At 35.9% G+C, this 20,326-nt stretch overlaps 1 protein-coding gene across 8 annotated transcripts in view; it reads left to right on the forward strand.

Moving 5' to 3' along the window:
* Window positions 1-20,326, forward strand: part of Pura (Puratrophin-1-like) — a 326,190-nt gene that overhangs the window by 301,461 nt on the left and 4,403 nt on the right. For all 8 annotated transcript variants that reach the window (XM_073984425.1, XM_073984426.1, XM_073984429.1 and 5 more), the window contains 9 exons: window positions 13,721-13,846; window positions 13,917-14,545; window positions 14,623-14,778; window positions 14,843-15,182; window positions 15,481-15,603; window positions 15,676-15,945; window positions 16,007-16,220; window positions 17,193-17,309; window positions 17,396-17,785. In XM_073984425.1, coding sequence (XP_073840526.1) covers window positions 13,721-13,846; window positions 13,917-14,545; window positions 14,623-14,778; window positions 14,843-15,182; window positions 15,481-15,603; window positions 15,676-15,945; window positions 16,007-16,220; window positions 17,193-17,309; window positions 17,396-17,785 — 2,365 coding nt within the window. The remainder of the gene's footprint in view (window positions 1-13,720; window positions 13,847-13,916; window positions 14,546-14,622; window positions 14,779-14,842; window positions 15,183-15,480; window positions 15,604-15,675; window positions 15,946-16,006; window positions 16,221-17,192; window positions 17,310-17,395; window positions 17,786-20,326) is intronic.

A 20,326-nucleotide genomic window follows, 5' to 3' on the forward strand; every position in this document is an offset into this window, starting at 1 on the left:
GCTGGGAGGGTTCTTATACGGTATAGAAGCTTTTCCATTGTTCAGAAAAGTACGGCGGTAATCGGAAGATGGTCTGAGCCATGGGAAATAACGATTTGCCAGGACACGTCATTTATTAGACCAGGTGGTGCCACAATGGAAATGTCTGGCGAGCTGTAGCAATCTTCTTTTATCCTCGTAGCTATCACTTTGCTCGGCCAGCTCTGTACCCCTCTGGTTCTTGCCTAGGACGGAATGCTCATGCACCATATAAGGCAAGGCACAGCTATTCACCGGCGGTATGTAAACATTTAGGGGTAGTTTACACTATATGTAAATGACATATGACATTAAATTTTCATCATTATATAGTCGCTAATATGTGTAATATTGGGGATTTTCCTTTCGCCATTTACTTTGTGCGTCCACACCAGCAAAAATTTAATAAAATTACGTCTCCACATCAATGTCGTTACTTGGTACAGTTAAAGTTACGAAGTTTTTCGGCAATTCACACCCACATGACCCGAACGCAACGAAAGAGCACATAAAAAAGAGCAAATGTTTTGATTTCTTTTTCTTTTTCAGCATGCGTCCATACAACCTTACTAACACACTGTCAAAAGATGCAAACATTGATAATTTTGTGTGCCCTCTTCTTGGTCGGCAGTGCTCCACATTGCCTGCGTGGGTAGATATGGAATGTTTTTATTTCGTGTCATATGACATTTACATATAGTGTAAACTACCCTAAACAAGACAACCTCGACAGTGCCACACTTTACTGCTACCCCCATGCATTGCAGAGTCAAGCTCAAGCAAGATAGGTCTTTACGGGACAGATTGGCGTATAAGGAAGGCAAGTCCTCGCCCTCCGCTTCTTGTACGAATTATTTGCAAAACGTTGTAATCGTCGCAACGTTGCAAGCTCGAGGTGACTTTGAACTTTGTTTTCTGGATTCGATGTTGCGTAGACCGTTCCAATTGAATTGCGGGAATGTTGCGTTTTCGGGGCGGTGAACAACGTTGTTGTTGGAAAGACATCGGGGGTGTCTTGAATTCCGAAAGAGACAAAGTTGAATACACGTTGGGAGATGTTCTAAAGCAGCTACATAACTTCTATCGCAGTAGTCCTGAAGGCTGCTAAGATCAGAGTAGCCCCGAAAGTGCACCTATTCCCCACTTCCATTATATCTCACCGATGCACTGTGGTCGAAATCACCGATCTAGCGGCCCGAAAGTAATAACTTGGAAACGAATGGAGATATCTTTCTGAAATTTTACACAAACTCAGTCTGTGTCCGTGGGTAATAATGGACTAAATATGAACAACATCGGCTTATATTTTGGTATAGCCCCCATATAACGGTACCTCCTGATATTCGGTATTTTGAGGATTTAAGCCATCCTTTCCTTCCAAATTAGTTGTAATTTTCAATTTTTTCAATTCAATTTTTTTCTTTATTTTCAAAATATGTTATAAAAAGTATTTGTACAAATCTTATTATAAACAAATAAAGAAATGATAAAGCTTGGTTTTATTAAAGCCGTCAGCTGGAATATTAAGTGATTTATTTTTACTATTATATGTAAATATAGATATTTCTTTTTAACAGTTTTTTATTATTAAGTAATAATTGAATTCATTTATTAACATACTTCTGTAATTTAGTGCTTCTTTCAAGTAATTGCATAAGCCTACCCAGCAAAAAGTCTCACCACCATTTAAGATTGAGATAATTTCCGTTTGTTTTTGTGAAAATGTCTAATCCTCATGCTGTTTAGTACAGGACATCGACCAATGATGTGTACTAATGTTTCGGCTTCTCCCATATTACATAAAGAACAACTCTGATCTGCTACAGTTCTGTGTTTGGCAAAATTTAGCTAAAACAGGTCGCCTCTAGCCTTCATTATAAGCGTAATATGTTCTTGTCTATAATTTTGCTTACAATAAATTGGCCCGATATTATAATCAAGAAATTTGTATAACCTGCGTTCACTTTGTCTTGCTTTTTGAGTATTGGAGCTATAAATTCTGTTTTTCATTTCCATTAGCAAATTTTGGCTTGCATATACCCAGTTTTGTTTATTCATTTTTACATTTCTGCTGTCAATATTGTGGTCTTCGAGTTGTTTCATATAGTCTTTATACCAAGATATGTTTTTATTTGAAAGTTGCAGCGCCAGTATGTGAGGCGAGTCATAGATCGTATAGTACTTTACCTAAATATTGTAGATGCATTCTATATGTGTATATGAATCCCGCTTCGTATCCTGTTTCCAATGTGACTAAATAATTCGGCATACTTTCTGGAAGTCTTAGAACCCTTTTAAGAAATAGCGATACAGTTTATCCGCATCCTCGAAATATGAACCTCCCCATAACTGTGCTCCGTAGCAGTATATCGAGCGACAAACGGCTAGGAAAAGCTTACATTTTGTGGTTAAATATATCGATGTTTTGGCGATAAAAGTTTTCCATGTTGAATTTAAAGTCATTTTGGCTGCTTCATCTTTTTTGGTTAGAGGCTTACTAAAAGACAATTTTGGGGTTAAGATTATTCCAAGATACTTATATTCATTAACAATTCGTAACATTTCGCCTTTGTATGTCCACTTTTCTCTTGCCGAAAGTTTTCCTCCTTTTCTAAATACCATTATTTCGGATTTAGCTTGGTTTACTTCCATGCCCCATTTTTCGCAGTATGTATCTAGTTTATCGATCATTTGTTGTAGAATTGTGGGGTTATCAGCCATTATCACGATATCATCGGCGTACATAAGTAGACGAATGTTTGTTTTTTCAACGTAAAGCCCCCCTTCTAGGTGATCATGAAGGTCATTAAGGTAAATGGCAAATAAAGTCGGCGACAATAAACAACCTTGCTTTACTCCAGTATCAAAATATTCAGACAATTGACTGCTTGACCACACTGCTGACTTTGTATTTTTATATATCTCATTAACAAAAGTTATAATTCTTGAAGACAGACCTATCTCACACAGCTTATATATAAGAAGATCCCTTGGTACTCTGTCAAAAGCAGCCTTAAAATCAACAAAAAAGGCATACACTTTTTTGTTTTCATAGTACTTTAAATGTACAATTGCGGCAAGATTAAAAATTTTATCGACAGTTGAATAGCCCTACCGGAAACCCGCCTGGTTCTCGTTTAGAATATGGTGTCTGTCCATCCAACTTACTATTCTCTTGTTAATCATACCAATCATAAACTTTCCAATACAGTTCATGAACGTAATACCTTTGTAGTTTTTCACGTCATTCGTATCACCTTTTTTATGTATGGGAAATATTATTCCAGTACGAAACATTTCATAATCTTAGGATCCTGGTGAAACAATCACATAGCCGCATTAAGAAATCATCTGTCGCATGCATGTAGCACTCATAGGGGACACGGTCATCTCCTGGCGCCTTATTATTTGTTAATGTTCTGAGTTGGTCTTTAATTTCTTCAACTGTGAACTCTTCATCTAAAAGTGCATCACTAGTATTAGGACGCGCATACAAAATAGGGCAAATGTTACTTATCGGGTTTAAAAGGTCGTTGAAATAATTCTTTAGGAAATCCGCAGATATATAACAATCCGTATTTTCATCCACCTGTCTTATTTCCTTAGCTAGTTTCCACCAGGACTTACTTTCTGACGTATTATCAAGTTTTTCCTCCAAGGATTTGTAGTAATCTGATTTTTGACTTTCAGTACATTTAAATACATTTTCCTTTGTTCTGCATATGACAATCTGTCTCTTGCGTTTTCCGATGTTCGATATATATTAAGTAAATGCATAGTCTTCTTTCTGCTACTCCAACATACCGCATCAAACCATTTATTTTTGGCATTCATATTTTTTGTATATGAATTCCTAGGATAAGAATCATGTATTGTCCTAATTAAATCTTTGAGTTTATAGTTTGATGGTAATATTTCTGTTTTACGGCTCAAGGAATTTTGATAATAATCTTTATTTCAATTTTTCCACGGCAGTTTTGGTAAAAGTTTTGATTTATTCATCATATTTGGTTTCGAGTTCGGAAAAGCTAGTGTTACTACAACTGGGAAATGGTCGGACCACATTTGATTCTCAATTTGAAAAGTACTCACGACGTCAAGCATCTCAGTCGAGATGGCGCACAAATCAATTACGGAACTGCCATTTTTATTAGCAAATGTATATTTTCCGCGATCGTCTCCTCTAACTCTTCCATTTAAAATTACCAGCCCATTATTATTGCAAATCAAATTGTAATTTGATACTTAGGGTTTCTAGTGATCACTAAACCGTTCCACTAAAAATTGTGGACATAGGTTCACGTTTGGGTATAGGCCCCTTTTAACCCTCCGTCATGCACATGTATTTGGCCAGATATTTTACGAATTCAACTGTGATTTAAATATATTTCTAATTTACCTAGGGGCTTGAGTCTCCAGGTACCCTCTACAAATATTGTAAGTCCCAATTTACATTAGGCGAGTTTACTTGCGGCAATTGTCAGTTTGTAGGTGAGAGAGGGGGCTGAGAGGCAAAGGGTTACCATATGCCTCACCTCTCTCTCCATCAAACTGACAATTGCCGCAAGTAAACTCGCCTAATGTAAATTGGGACTATGGTATCGTTTTATGAAAAATACATTAAAAAAAAACAGCAAACAAAAGCTCTGTTCCTTTACGTGCACGAATCTTCAATTTTTACAACTTTTTACTCGAAAAGCGTTCCTTTACTTCAGACACCATACAATTCATACAACTTTTGCCGGTTTTGCCATTTTCAAAAGTAAAGGAACAGACCAAAAATGAATGCAGATTTTTTCATCTATACATCGTATACGTAGCGCATGTATCTGACCAGATCACTGATGGGCAGAAATGCTCTGCCTCACACACAAAAGTGTAAAAAATACATGAGTCTCTCGCAATTTGCCCATCAGTGGACCAGATACACACACATTTTGTATGAAGAGTTCTGTACTTTATTGATGCTTTTTATTTTTCTCTGCGTTTGTTTACTCAAATCACTCTCACAGCAGTGAAAGTAAACACAAACAAGTGTTGTTTTTTGTTTTTATATTTTTTCGCTTCAGTTCATAGTGAACTTTGACAATAATTTGCGGAAGAATTTTCATTTATTCGAAAAAAATGGATGAAGAAGTAGAGTTTGTTTATAATACGCGATTTAGTTGTGGTAATGCGAATTTCCATACACGACTAGCAAAAGCATTGGCCAATGAGTTAGAGCGTGAAAGAGCCGCTGAAGAAGTGGTTGCAAATGATGAGATCGATGACTTCCCAGGAGATGACGACGATATGGATCTAAATTATATGCCAGACGATGGCGATGCCTCAGATGTCGAAAATGCTTGGGTTGTCGAAGCAGATGAGGTGTTTGATAGTGACGACGGTGAGGAAATTGAAGAACAGAATGCTACCGAAGAATCTTTTCTTGGTAAGGACGGTACTATATGGTGTAAAAATGAACCAAATATTGGAGTTGATGGTGATGACAATGAAGAAATTGAAGAACAGAATGCTACCAAAGAATCTTTTCTTGGTAAGGACGCTACTATATGGTGTAAAAATGAACCAAATATTGGAGTTAATAGTGACGACGATGTAGAAATTGAAGAACAGAATGCTACCAAAGAATCTTTTCTTGGTAAGGACGGTACTATATGGTGTAAAAATGAACCAAATATTGGAGTTGATGGTAACGACGATGAAGAAATTAAAGAACAGAATGCTACCGAAGAATCCTTTCTTGGTAAGGACGGTACTATATGGTGTAAAAATGAACCAACTATTGAAGTTCGTTTACGTCAACACAACATCATGCGTTTTCGACCTGGTCCGAAAGATCAAAACAGTGTTCCAATTGAGGTGTTCAAAACATTTTTCACACCAAACATAACATTTATTATCATTTCTGAAACGAACCGCCATGGCAAAGCTGTAGTCGATAAGTGGAATGCAGCTAATCCCAGTAAAAAACAAAAAGTTTGGACAAATTTGACCACAACTGAATTAGACGCATTCGTCGGCATTCTTTTGGCAGCTGGTTATTCCCACAATGATATGCAAACTACAAAAGCTTTGTGGCAGTCAAATAATCTACCCATATTCAGAGCAACCATGTCTTTTAATCGATTCTCTGTATTGGCACGATACATTCGTTTTGATGATGGTAGAACACGCGCTCAACGATTGCGGAATGACAAAGCTGCACCCATTCGTGACGTTTGGAATTTTTTAAATGAAAATCTTGCCAAAAACTATAGTCCGCATGGCTGCATAACAATTGAAGAACAACTGTTCCCATATCGTGGAAAAACTAAATTTACTCAATACGTACCATCAAAACCAGCGAAGTATGGCATCAAATTTTGGTGGGCTTGCGATTCCAAATCGAAATATCCACTGCAAGGAATGCTCTATACCGGTCGACAAGAAGGAGAAGAACGGGAAGTGAATCAAGGTGAAAATGTTTTGATACAACTCTCAAAGCCGTACAGCAATACTGGCCGTACAATTGTAGCTGACAACTTTTTTACTACTTTAGAAGGAGTAAAGCGTCTGGCCAGAATTGGTCTGGGATTTGTTGGTACCATTCGTTCCAATAAAACATGTATTCCTAACGATATGAAAAAGGATCGTTTTCGTCCTGTTTTGTCATCGTTATTTGGATTCCACGAAAATTTGGTATCAATTTGCAGCTACGTGCCAAAAAGAAATAAATGTGTGAACCTACTTTCGACAGTTCATTATACGAAACATTGTGAAGGGGAAGCAATGAAACCCGAAGCAATTATCTTTTACAATAAAAATAAAGCTGGCGTAGATTGTATGGACCAAATGCTTACACAGTTTACTACAAAGCGGCCAACAAGACGATGGACCTTTGCGTTTTTCTGCAATATGCTGGACACCATGGCACTGGCTGCATTTTGTATTTGTAAAGAAGTTGATGGTCTCAATAAAAATAGTGCTAGAAGAGATTTTCTCACTACGTTAGCTGATACATTGGTTCTTCCAAATATTGAAAATCGAATGAACAACATTCACATCATCAAACAGTTCAACACTCGTTTAGCCATGGAATCGTATTTTGGAAGACCACTAAATGTAAGTTTGATTGATATAACATTGCCCTTCATTACATCTCATTTTCCTCGTTTTTCTTTTTTATTTCAGATTCCAGTAGTAGTTCCTAGCTCAAGTGGTGCTGAGACTTTACAAAAGAGAAAGAGTTGTCTGCTTTGTACATTGGGAGATGATAAAATTCGCCGACTTACTCGTTTTTTTTGTTCCAAGTGCTCCAATCCGGTATGCCTACAACATTCGAAATCAGAGTATACATGTTTTAGTTGCTTACCTGAAGCTGTGAAAGACTTTTTAATTAGGAATTAATTAAAACTTAATTTATAACTACTAAATTTAATTGAAATGAACTTTATAACAACTTTTTTTGACATTAAACACAAAAATACAAATTTTCTTTTTTTTATTTCTCATATTTTTTACACGGGTTAAGCATGTACTAAAAACAAAAAAAGAGAAAATATATATCTGCCTGGCATGATAACAATATTACAATATAATATTATCACTAAAATAGTATATTTTTCATATAAATGTACTGAAATACATACTGTATCTGGCCAGATACATGCGCTACATACGTCACTATCAGAACATGTGCATGACGGAGGGTTAAGGCACTTCCCGATTTTCAGTATTTTGGGGGTTTACAGCTACATTTTCCGGCCAAATTAGGTGTAATTTGGTATTTGGGGTTGCCAGTGTTGCCAGTATTTGGGGTTGTGGATATAGGTCTACGCCTTGATATTGTCCCCATATAGCGGTAACTCCCAATATTCGGAATTGTTAGGATTTTGTCAACATTTTCAGACCAAATAAGCTGAATTTTGGCATAGGAGGTTCTCGTTGGTTATACATACATCTTCACCATCAAAAATTGTGAACATAGGTCTACATTTTGATATAGCCCCCATATAACTGTACCGACAGATTTTGAGTATTTTGAGTATTTAATCTATTTTTCAAGACCATTTATCAGCAAGATTTGCAGCTAAATTGTGGTTATTCGGAATCTGGGAAGTCCAAATTAATTAGTAAAAAAATTGGACTGGACCTTAGAGAACCTTTGTAGTTACGCTCCATTCAACAAAAGTATATTGCACTAAAAACCAATGAACGGAAACAAACAAAACGATTCCCGTACCAATCACACAAATCCACAAACTTTTCAACTTCCTGAATCGTTTCATTCTCACAACCAAAACAAAATCTCAAACTTTTCAATGTAAAAATATGAAAACTGTACGATTGCTGAAATGTACTTCGGTTTTGCTTTGCCCAGTTGTTTCATTCACCACCAAAACAAAAAGATTTTTTGGCAAACGTTTGCCGTGCGTTATGGTCAATGACACACACAGGCACACACACACACATGTGATTGCTTAACAACCCTATAAACTAACATCAACATACCACAGTGAATATTTTATCAACCACCAAACGTTTCTGATTTATTCACATGTGTTTAGTATTATTCCGTTTTCTATCTGCTCTTGTGGAGTTGAGTACTTTTCGTTTTGTTCGCACTCACGAATGTAAACAAAACGAAACTAAACAGCGAGCTCGGCCAACGTGGGTTATGTTTCGTTTTGTATTGTTCCTACATATGTAAAATACGAAACAAAATGATTGGAAATGTTATTTAAAGTATTTTTACGTACGCTGCTAAAAACATAAAAAAATAATAATTTTTGAAAATGCAAAAAAATTGTGAGCTGTCAAAAATTCTAATTTTAACGAAAAAATTGACAGTTTTTTGTCCAAAATTCGGGCAAAAAAAATGAAAAAATAATAGGCTCTCCAAACCATATGAAGATCGGTCGATTCGTTTTCGAGCTATCGTTGGCACCGACTTCAAAAATTCCATTTCGAGAAACCCGCGTTTAAACTTTAAAGTTTCCACGCCACATACAAATCACAATAAATTGTTCTCTTCCAATGCTCATATCTCAGGCAATTTTGCTCCGATCGTGTTGAAATTTTTTGCGGCATACTCTAAACTACCTGTACTTCAAAATAAGCCAATAATATTTTTTCCGATTTTTTGAAAGTGACAAGTAGAAGTAACCCCTTAAGTTGAGAGACCATAGATCCGATTGCATTGGCTACTCAGCTTTCAGGTTCCATAAGTCATCTGAGCTATATCGTCTCAAGGTAGATGTTTGCCGATGCAGTAGCACAGTGGCCTAACAATTCATCAAGTGGTAGATTGATCGACATACCGAGCCCTTCTTTAGTCAATATTCAATCCCTCTTTTATCCGGTTGCTTAAGTATTACCATTTAGATTCCGTGTCGGCCCAATGCTCATCGTAAATAATGGTGGTACCTCCTCGGCTGGGAGGGTTCTTATACGGTATAGAAGCTTTTCCATTGTTCAGAAAAGTAAGGCGGTAATCGGAAAATGGTCTGAGCCATGGGAAATAACGATTTGCCAGGACACGATATTTATTAGACCAGGTGGTGCCACAAGGGACATGTCTGGCGAGCAGTGGCAATCTTCTTTTATCCTCGTAGCTATCAATTTGCTCGGCCAGCGCTGTACCCTTCTGGTTCTTGCCGAGGACGGAATGCTCATGCACTATATAAGGCAAGACACAGCTATTCACCGGCGGTATGTAAACATTAAGCAAGTCAACCTTGACAGTCCCACACTTTACTGCTACCCCCATGCATTCCAGAGTCAAGCTCAAGCAAGATAGGTCGGTACGGGACAGACTGGCGTATAAAGAAGGCAAGTCCGCCTCCCTCCGCTTCTTGTACGAATTATTTGCAAAACGTTGTGACTTTGAAATTTGGGACGAGGTGACTTTGAACTTTGTTTTCTGGATTCGCTGTTGCGTAGACCGTTACAATTGAATTGCTGAAATTGTGCGTTTTCGGGGCACTGAACAACGTTGTTGTTGGAAAGACATCGGGGGTGTCTTGTATTCCGAAAGAGACAAAGTTGAAGACACGTTGGTAGATGTTTTAAAGCAGCAACATAACTTCTATCGCAGTAGTCCTGAAGGCTGCTAAGACCAGAGTAGCCTCAAAAGTGCATCTATTCCCCACATCCATTATATCTCACCGAGGCACTGTGGTCGAAATCACTGATCTAGCAGCGCGAAATTAATAACTTGGAAACGAATGGAGATATCTTTCTGAAAGTTTGCACAAACTCAGTATGTGTCCGTGGATAATAATGGACTAAATATGAACAACATCGGCTTATATTTTGGTATAGCCCCCATATAACGGTACCTCCTTCCAAATTAGTTGTAATTTGATACTTAGGGTTTCTAGTGACCACTAAACCTTTCCACTAAAAATTGTTTACATAGGTTCACGTTTGGGTATAGGCCCCTTTTAAGGTACCTCCCGATTTTCAGTATTTTGGGGGTTTTAAGCTACATTTTCCCGCCAAATTAGGTGTAATTTGGTATTTGGGGTTTCAGTGGAATTTTTCTCAGCAACATTTAGCAAGTTCGATCAGCTGTTTTTTAATCATCTGCAAATGGTCAGCTGCTCAATGTTTATCTTATTTTTGTGGAAAAATATTACAAATCAGCTATATTTATTGATTATTTTATTAATATATTAAATATTTTTTATTTATTTCGCTTAAAATTAAAGAACTTTTTTATTGCTTTGGAGTTAGTTTTTCTTTCATGCATTGGCGCCAATGTTTTTGTTTCGGTCATCAATTGTTATCTTGCTAACTTTTTTTTTTTAGTAATAATTATTCAGTAACTTCTTTTCAGAGAGTAAGAGAGATTTTGCTCTTTGATACGAAAATAGAGAAAAAAGTAAAAAGACAGCATTTAGTAAACTTTAGCAAGATAACAGTTGATAACCAAAGCAAAAACATTGGCGCCAATGCATGAACGAAGAAATTACTCCAAAGCAACGAAAAAGTTATTAAATTTTAAGCAAAATAAATTAAAAATAATAAATATATTTATAAAATAGTCAATAAATAAACCAGAATCGTAATATTTATAGTATTTTCCCACAAAAATAAGATAAACATTGAGCAGCTGACCATTACCAGATGATTAAAAACAGCTGATGGAACTTGCTAAATGTTGCTGGGAAAAATTCTTTCAGCAACTTTTAGCAATTTCTCAGCAAACAACTGTCAAAATTGTTCTCTCTATTCGCTCTCTTTTACTGAACTTTTGTGTAAAAAGACAGCATTTAGTAACATTTCGTAATAATTATTACAAATTATCACGTAAAAAGACACACCTATTATTGTTAGGATTTTGTCTATTTTTAACTTACACTTTTTTAACTTTTGTCTGAATTTAACTTAAGCTAGGGTCACACTAGGCAAATATTTGCTCCAGCGACAGGGAGTGTGTTTTTACCATGACAGAACTACCAGGTAGTGGTATCACACCAGCTGATCGAACATGAAAAGTCAAATCCCTTTATAAAAAAAAATTACGTTTGTTGTAATTTCCCCAACAACATAAAGAAAGTTTTGACATAACATATTCAAAATTTTACGATGCCACTACCTGGGTAATTGTGCCATGGTTTTTACTGAGAGCAATTGAGCATAAATATCAATGCATTATTTACTCTCAGTAAGCGCACACTCCCGGTAGCTAGAGCAAATATTTGCCTAATGTGAAACTAGCTTTACACTCTCCCTTTTAAACAAAAAATAAAGTTTGTTTAGTTTTATTACGAATTTATTTAACAATTAAACAAATATGAAATCAGGTTTTTGGCAACAATATTGTTAAATTCTGATGCATCAAAATTTCTTGCACTTGACAGTGAATAACTGAGGGAATATTTACAACAACAAAAAAGTAAAAACAAAATTAGTCAGCAGAGTGTCTGTAATCGATACAATGGAAAACATTTCGCAATTTTATACCTACTTTGATTTTTTGACTTTTGCGCTGCTAGATCAATGGTTTCGACCAGTGTGCGATGTGCGGATGGATCACTATCCCTGGACGGGATATATTGCCGATACCATTATGAAAAAATATAAGAATACAAGAACATAATTGTTGAGGTAATGGCCCCTGGTCGAGGATTTATCCAAGTTAATTCGATACATAGAACCAGGCGCCGTGGGATTGTCCCTTTGAGATGGTTAGGATAGCCGAAGGCTTGCCAAGAAACCGGTTTCAAAACCGTTCTACCACTAGAACAGGAGGTTCCCACAGTCGCAACGTACATAGGGGTTCGACAGGGACCATTCCTCCACTTGAAGTGGGAATTTTGCTGGTAGGAAGTTTCCTTTTAACTTTTTGAGGATAGTTCCTTTCAAACCTCTTCACAAACATGAGGTGCACGGTGCTCTTGAACCAAATTTAAATGGAAAGTGCTTACATCTGTGAAGTTTTTGCGGATTCTAAAACTTCAATGTTAATAGATGAGAAAAATCAAAAAAAAAACAATCAAAAAAAAATCGCTATTCAAGTTGACACTTTTAAGAGTTTTTTAGGTTTTCACGATTTTGCTCGGTCCCATCGAAATGGGACTAAAGAAAATGTTGTAGCTATGAAAATTCTCTACAAGATTGGCTTTTATGACATCTTCGTAGTTTTTACCGTTAATGAGATATAGAAGTTCAAATTGGAAACCGCAAGTCCTATCGAAATGGGACTAAAGAATATGTTGTAGCTGTGAAAATCCTCTACAAGATTGGCTGATTGATATTTTCCTAGGTTTTACCATTTTTGAGATACAGCGGTTCAGATCAAACTTTCAATTTTTTTCTTAACTCTTCAGGATTTAGCTTGAAAACTGCAAATCCTTTCGAAATGGGACTAAATAATATGTTGTAGCTGTGAAAATCCTCTACAAAATTGGCTTTCATAATTTGTTCCTAGGTTGTACCATTTTTGAGATACATATACATATAAGCTTAAGTTTGGAAATTGCAGTAATGACATTGTTTTATAAGGAGGCGATACAGTCAATCCATTGTCCTAATTTGGTAAAAACCACCAATCCGATAGGACTCCCCTTAAAATGGGAACTTGAATCGCGATTTATTTAAAAAGCGCTCCGGCGAGTTTTTTGCTTTTTTTATTTTTCTCATCTATGAACATTGTAGTTTCAGAATCCGAAAAAAACTTCCCAGGTGTAAGCACCTTCCATTTCTTTCTAGTTGAAATCACATTTCGCATATGGTTTTTGGATCCTTTGTTTTGTACCGACTGAAGTACGATAATGCCTTTCTGTGCCGGATTCTTGTCCACTGTTTCCTTTATTTGGTATTTTTGGTAGTCAGAGGTACCGGCAAACCATCCGTCTTTTGGATTGATGATTATCCCTTACGAATTTCCTCCTCCATTGCTTTCTACCTAAGAAGCTATTGCTGGTCGGGTTTATCCAGCGCTACCAAGTCTGATCCAATGTAATGGATGAAGTATCCCGACAAGATGGTGAAAGTGGCAAAAAATGATAAACGTTGTGAACTGCTCTCATGTAATTTGTATGATTTTTTAAGTAAGGGAGTAAAAAATGGCAAAAACAGAAAGGCTCTAACGCGGAAAAGAACAGAGTTAATATTTATAATTTGTAGATCTGCTCCCTTAACGTACATATATCCTTTCTTCCTTCATTTTATAAAATATTTAAACATAAATTTCCCCCTTTTATATTTTCAGGTTACATCTTGGATTACTAATGATGGCAGTGAATGTTTACAGCGTTTCATTAATATGGAATTGGATTGGGACACCCCCATGAAGGAACGAGAACAAGAATTTGAAAAATACTACTTTATATCGATGGTACATATGGCGACCAATATCTTACATATTCCAACGTAAATTCTAACATTTATATCTTTCAATATTTTAGAAAAATTTAGCTAAAGGACGTGATTTACATGTTGCTGCTGCCAATATGGATCCTTTGCAAGAAAGTGCCTTACATCTGCGACAAGCATTGGATTGTTTTGCCGAAAAATTAGAAACAGCCCGTGAACGCATAGAAGGATTTACACGTCTGCATCAGTTGTTAAATCAAACTACTCAAGATGAAAACACTGAACATGAAATTGAAAGATTAGTTGATAAATATGGGATTAAGGGCTTGCTGGAAAAATATCGTGATAAAGGAAAACGTAAACCGGATACATTAAATTTAAGTCATAACAACAATCACCACAATCCGGATAAGATAACAAATATCATAACGTCACAAATGATGATAAGCAGCAGCAGTACACCGGATCCGAATAAATCACGTTTGCTATGTCACAGATCAAGTAGTTATGGTACTGGTTCTTATGAGAGTCCAAATGCCTGTCAATGTTGGCGTGACAGCAGAAATCTAGATTACATGGAAGATGATGATGAAGAGGGTCGTTCAAAAATTGCCGATTCTGGTGTGGGCGAGTGTCAACGATGTGAGGGGAATCCGAAATTAACGCGGATATGTTCATGCCAAAGTCTCAATGAAGAAAATGAAAATTTATATAAAAAGCAGTAAGTGGCAATTTTAAGCTCAAGGGTAGATGTTAAGAAGAAGTTATTTTCAGTATAAATTTTGATTTTCTTTTCAGTGATGAACTCGATGATGAATGCTTCGAGCAGCCATCTAAATGCTATATGAATATTCACTCACCACTTGAGGCAAATAAACATTTGCAATGTTTTGCTTCAACATTTGAATTGCCAAAATTAGAAGAACTCAGTTGTTTAGATCCAAAAATACAAAAGTAAGTTTTATTAAAGAAAATTGCAACTAAAAAAGATACTCAATCTTTAATACTTCTTTTGCAGAACGCTCCTCTTGATCATGCGTGAAATGATAGGCACGGAACGTGATTATGTACGTTCACTTTACTATGTGATTGAAAATTATATCGATGAGTTGCTGCGTGATGATATACCACAATCGTTACGCGGCCAACGTAATGTCATCTTTGGTAATATTGAAAAAATATTTGAATTCCATAATGATCATTTTCTTGCCGAACTGGAACGTTATGAAAATAATCCGCTAAAAGTTGGTGCTGCCTTCCTGCAAATGGAATCGAAATTCTATTTGTATGCCCTCTATAATAAAAATAAACCAAAAAGTGATGCTCTCATGAGCGAATATGGAACAACGTTCTTTAAGGTAAGGAATACATTGGAATTGATATTTCGTTTTTAACACCTCTATAAGGAAGCAACTACAAAATAATTTTACAACAATCATTTGTTTTGATTTGTCGCATCAATTGTGAGAATCAAGCAGATTGAAGTAGTGAACACAAATCCACGATAAATGACATGGTCTACACTTTTCGGTATTTTTAAAATCATTCACATTTTGTAGTCTTTGTTTCGTTATCGAAATAATCTATTTCCTCGATATCATAAATGCTTAGCCTTTTTTGAATGCATTCTCTCTTATCTTGACTTTTGTTTTACAGACAAAACAAATGGAATTGAATGATAAAATGGACTTGGCCTCATATCTATTAAAACCTGTGCAGCGTATGGGAAAATACGCTCTTCTATTACAGCAATTGGTCAAAGCCTGTAGCAATGTAGAGGTATGCAACCTCACCATTCAATAAAAGTTTTGAAAATTGCTTCTAAATAATTCCCTTACACAACTCTTTCAGGGTCCCGCCCTTCAGGAAATCGCCGCCGATGTTGAAGAGCTACAAAAGGCCGAAGAAATGGTTAAATTTCAATTAAGACATGGAAATGATTTACTTGCCATGGACTCACTACGTGACTGTGATGTAAATCTCAAGGAACAGGGTCGTTTGTTAAGACAAAATGAATTTCTAGTATGGCAAGGTCGAGGTGGCAAGAAAACATTGAGACATATATTTCTATTCGAAGAATTGGTATTATTTAGTAAATCGCGAAGATTTCCCGATCATAAGGTGGGTATATAGTATTTATTCACTCAACAAATTTAGTTCTTATTTCTATTATCATTTTCAGAATCTTGATAGTTATATATACAAGAATAGCATCAAGACTTCGGATATTGGCTTAACAGCCCATGTGGGTGATTCTCCTACAAAGTTTGAAATATGGTTTAGAAAACGTAAACCCGAAGATACCTGGACTTTGCAATGTATGTCGGAGGATATAAAGAATGCATGGACTGAAGAAATTTCCAAATTGCTGTGGACACAAGCGAAAAGAAATCGAGGTAATTACACTGTACAACACAAAAAATAATTACAAGATAATTCGGCTAGATTATGAAAGAGGACCGAAAAAAGAAGACACTTGTATCGGCGTTTTGAAAGTTTACGTCGGGAAGTAACCTAAATAGGCGTGGCAAGTTCCGCCCATTTCTACAGGTTTTGAAATATTCGACATCAGATTCCTTGGAATCCTTGAATTTTAGGTATAAAGTGTCTTTGGCAATATTACTGACAACAATGCGGGGTATCTTTTTATGAAAAAATAACCCCCATGCGAGTCACTAAAGGGGTCTTTTTGGTCCTTTTTTTCAAAAACGTTTAAAAACTCATTTGAAATGTGATCGTATCAGATCAAAATATTCCACAAAATTGTTTGTCATAAAATTTTACTATAGGTCCCCGAATACACCAAAACTCTAAATCGTACCTAAACGCCAGGAATCTGCTAAAAGTAAAATCACGTTTTAGGGTTAATGTTGTACTTTATCTGAGTTTATTAAGTTTTGTCCCACAAAACTTCATTCTAGATAGAAGACGTCAAAGACAAAAGTAATCTCCATCAAATTTCAATATAAGTCGTCGAATAAATGAAATATGTATTTGCAATATATATCAAGAAAATACTTTAATGTTGATAGTAGACCTTTGATCTTTCATAGAAAGATACCCCGCATTGTTGTTATTAATATTGCCAGAGACACTTTATACCTAAAATGCAAGGATTCCAAGGAATCTGATGTCGAATATTTCAAAACCTGTAGAAATGGACGGAACTTGCCACGCCTATTTAGGTTACTTCCCGACGTAAACTTTCAAAACGCCGATACACATGTCTTCTTTTTTTCGTTCCTCTTTCATAATTTGTGGGGGGTTTCTTGTAATTTTTAAAAAAGTTAGATTTTGTTGTACATTGTTATACAAGTACAGTAAAGTTTTACGGAATGTGATATTTAATTTTTTATCCTTCAATGTAGAAATTCGCCTTGCTGAAATGTCTTCAATGGGTATTGGTAGTAAACCTTGTCTGGACATACGACCCAGTAATAATCAAATAAATGATAGATCCATTACCATTAGTCAATTGGGTAAAGGTATGTCATCATATGTCTTAGATACAACAGTGGCATAGATATTTATTTATTATTACTTTGCTCTTCTTTACATCACTCTTCTTTAGCTCCAAAATTACGTCACTCATTTGTGGGTCTTAATGCAGATCAAACCAAAACGTCACGTCGTCCTACATCGTTGATATCAGAAAGTTCTTTATCAAGTGGCACCAGCAGCTCATCTTTAAGTAAATCGTCAACCACCTCATCCAATTCCTCAGTCCACAATACCTCTCATCATTATCAGCCTGGTATTGGTTTGGAATTAATAACCGAATCTTCAATTATGGATCAAAATGAAAACAACAAATCTACAAACCAGCAGCATCTTCATCATCATCACCAACACCACCAAAGCCAAATGAATCACAGTGGTTGCCATAGTCATGGTCATGGTACTACCAGAAATCGAAATAATCACAAACGATCAACAACAATTGTCAGCCAACTTTCAATGGGTATTGATTTTGATTTAACTTATTATTGTTTTTAAATTGCACACAGTTGATGTTTAAATGTTTGTAAATAATTTGCATATTTTTTTGTGTGTGTATATATGTATGTATTTTGGGTATTGCATGTTATTACTAGTATATATTAGCTTGTGTATATATTTTTATGTAAATATTAGGATTTTCAAAAGTATTAAACACCCTTATGGCTAACAAGGTACACTTAACTAGTTTCACCCTAGCAAAAATTTGGGAGCCACCCATTACAAAATAATGTAGTGTCTTTACATATCATCTACATTACAAGTATGATAAAAATAATGGGTTATTTCTTTGAAAGTTTACAAGGCAAAACCACTTATTTTTCTCATTACTGGGTAATGAGTAACGGTGCCAGAGAGGGTGTGTGTCAACGTTCAATTCCGCCAGAGCGCAAAATAAAAATGTAAAATGTCGTGAAATAACACTCCTAAAAGTTGACATTTTCTGACATGACATGACTTTGTTAAAATAATGGATTTGTAAGTAGTTACGGCTACCAACAAGTGATATATTAACCCGTTATTCGACTACTACAATCTGCTTCGTGTTACTGAAATTGTATGAAACTATAACAACATGGAAGCTTACATCTTCTAAAATTAATCTCTTAAAAGTCCCAATCTACATTAAGCAAGTTTACTTGCAGCAAGTCTCTGTTTGTTGGAAAAAATTGCTAGTGCTGGCAAATTTCAGACAATTATTTTTATATTTTTTCGTAATTGACATTATTTTCAAGATTGGCTTAAATGTCGTTTAGGGGCACCTCTCGGAACGGATTGAAATTTTTATAGTAGATAGCCCTTGGCATCCTGAATACAACGATATATAATTTTCCGCATATGGGTCTTGACATTTTACAATTCTAACGTGGGCAATAGGCCGGGGCGATTTGAAACCCTTAATGGGTCCTTCGAGTTTCTTATTCCTGGGATTGAACTGAGCAAAAAAGTGTACTAGACCATAGGTCTATCGTGAAAATCGTGCCTCCCGATTTTGACTTTAAGTTTTTTTATCCTCATTTTTTGGACATTTTGCCATATAACAGCCAAACTATTAAGATTTTCGACCGAACACAAGGACAACAATTGTAGCCATGACAGTACCCCCCATACCATTGCTATCGCAAACGATTCGTTTTCGAATGTTTTTCGATAGTTTTCCGGATGTTTTGTTCGAAAACGACACACGAGAACGAATTGAAAACGATTCATTCGTCGCCCAGTTTGTGGCAGGAAAACCTTCGAATTCGAATATCGTTAATAATATTATTAGCGAATGAAAGATGATAGTTTTTACGATAGTGGCGAAAAACATTTTTGGTGGATGTTTCTGTTATGTGCCTTTTTCGTCTTAATTTCTTTATGTTTGCGATTTGATGTGTAACTGTTGATAAACATTGTTGTCTTGTGTTTGGCAACCTACCCATAAGTTGTCTTTATCAACACTTATTGTCTATATTATGCGTAGCATTTATACCGAAATTATTTGAAAAAAGCAAATGGGAATTTTTTACAAACAATATAAATTTTTTTTGAAACAAAAAAATTTTCAAAGTAAAAAATGTTTCTCGAAACAATTTTTCTTGTGAAGAAAAAAGATTCGCCAAATGTTCGAAAACGATATCGTTTTTAAACTTTTGACGAACAAAAGAACAACGTGCTTGTGTACACCCGAAAAATATTTGCCAATTCTTCGAATGTGATATCGTTTTCGAAAGTTGTGCCGAACATTCGAATAACATCCGCAATTGGTATGAGGGGTAGTGAAGAACTCTCTAATACATCGCAAAAGCATTGAAACGCTCCGTCAGGCAGTTTTGGCCTTGAGAAAGTGCAAACTTTTCGAAAAATGTCGATAAATGGCACTGTGCTACAAAAGTTGACCAGAAAAATATTCAAGCGTTCTGATGCAAAATTATATCGTGTTGGGATCCATCGATAACGACAATACCTTTAGTTCGTTTGTATGACTTCGTTTTATTTTTTTATAACGGTAAAAGAAGTGAAAATCTGGGTTTCTTACATTTTCAATATAAACGGACATATATTATTTTTTCACTACGCATTTCTATTGATTCTGCTTCCTTTTAAAAGGGGTGAATAATATCTTTCGAACAAGATATTATTTTCTTAAATTGGTTAACAAAAGGCTAAGTTTTAGTGCACGCGACCTATTTGTACACCTGTTTATAGGAGAATGCATTAAATTCCTGGTCAAAGCCGGCTACTTAGGAAACTTTAAATTTAAAAGAAAGTTTTGATCGCGTAGCCCACTTTTGTCCCTGTCCACAGGAGAAAGTCCTAAATCCCCCGCCGAAGGCCGGCTACTTAAGAGCACTTTCAATTTAAAAGAAAGTTTTGATCGCGTATCCCACTTTTGTCCCTGTCCATAGGAGAAAGTCTTAAATATCCGGCCGAAGGCCCGCTACTTAAGAACAATTTCAATTTAAAAGAAAGTTTAGATCGCGTAGCCCACTTTTATCCCTGTCCATAGGAGAAAGTCTTA

The sequence above is a fragment of the Musca autumnalis genome, unplaced genomic scaffold (assembly GCF_047663935.1).
Source record: "Musca autumnalis isolate F117 unplaced genomic scaffold, ASM4766393v1 scaffold_4, whole genome shotgun sequence".
Taxonomy (NCBI): Eukaryota; Metazoa; Arthropoda; class Insecta; order Diptera; family Muscidae; genus Musca; species Musca autumnalis.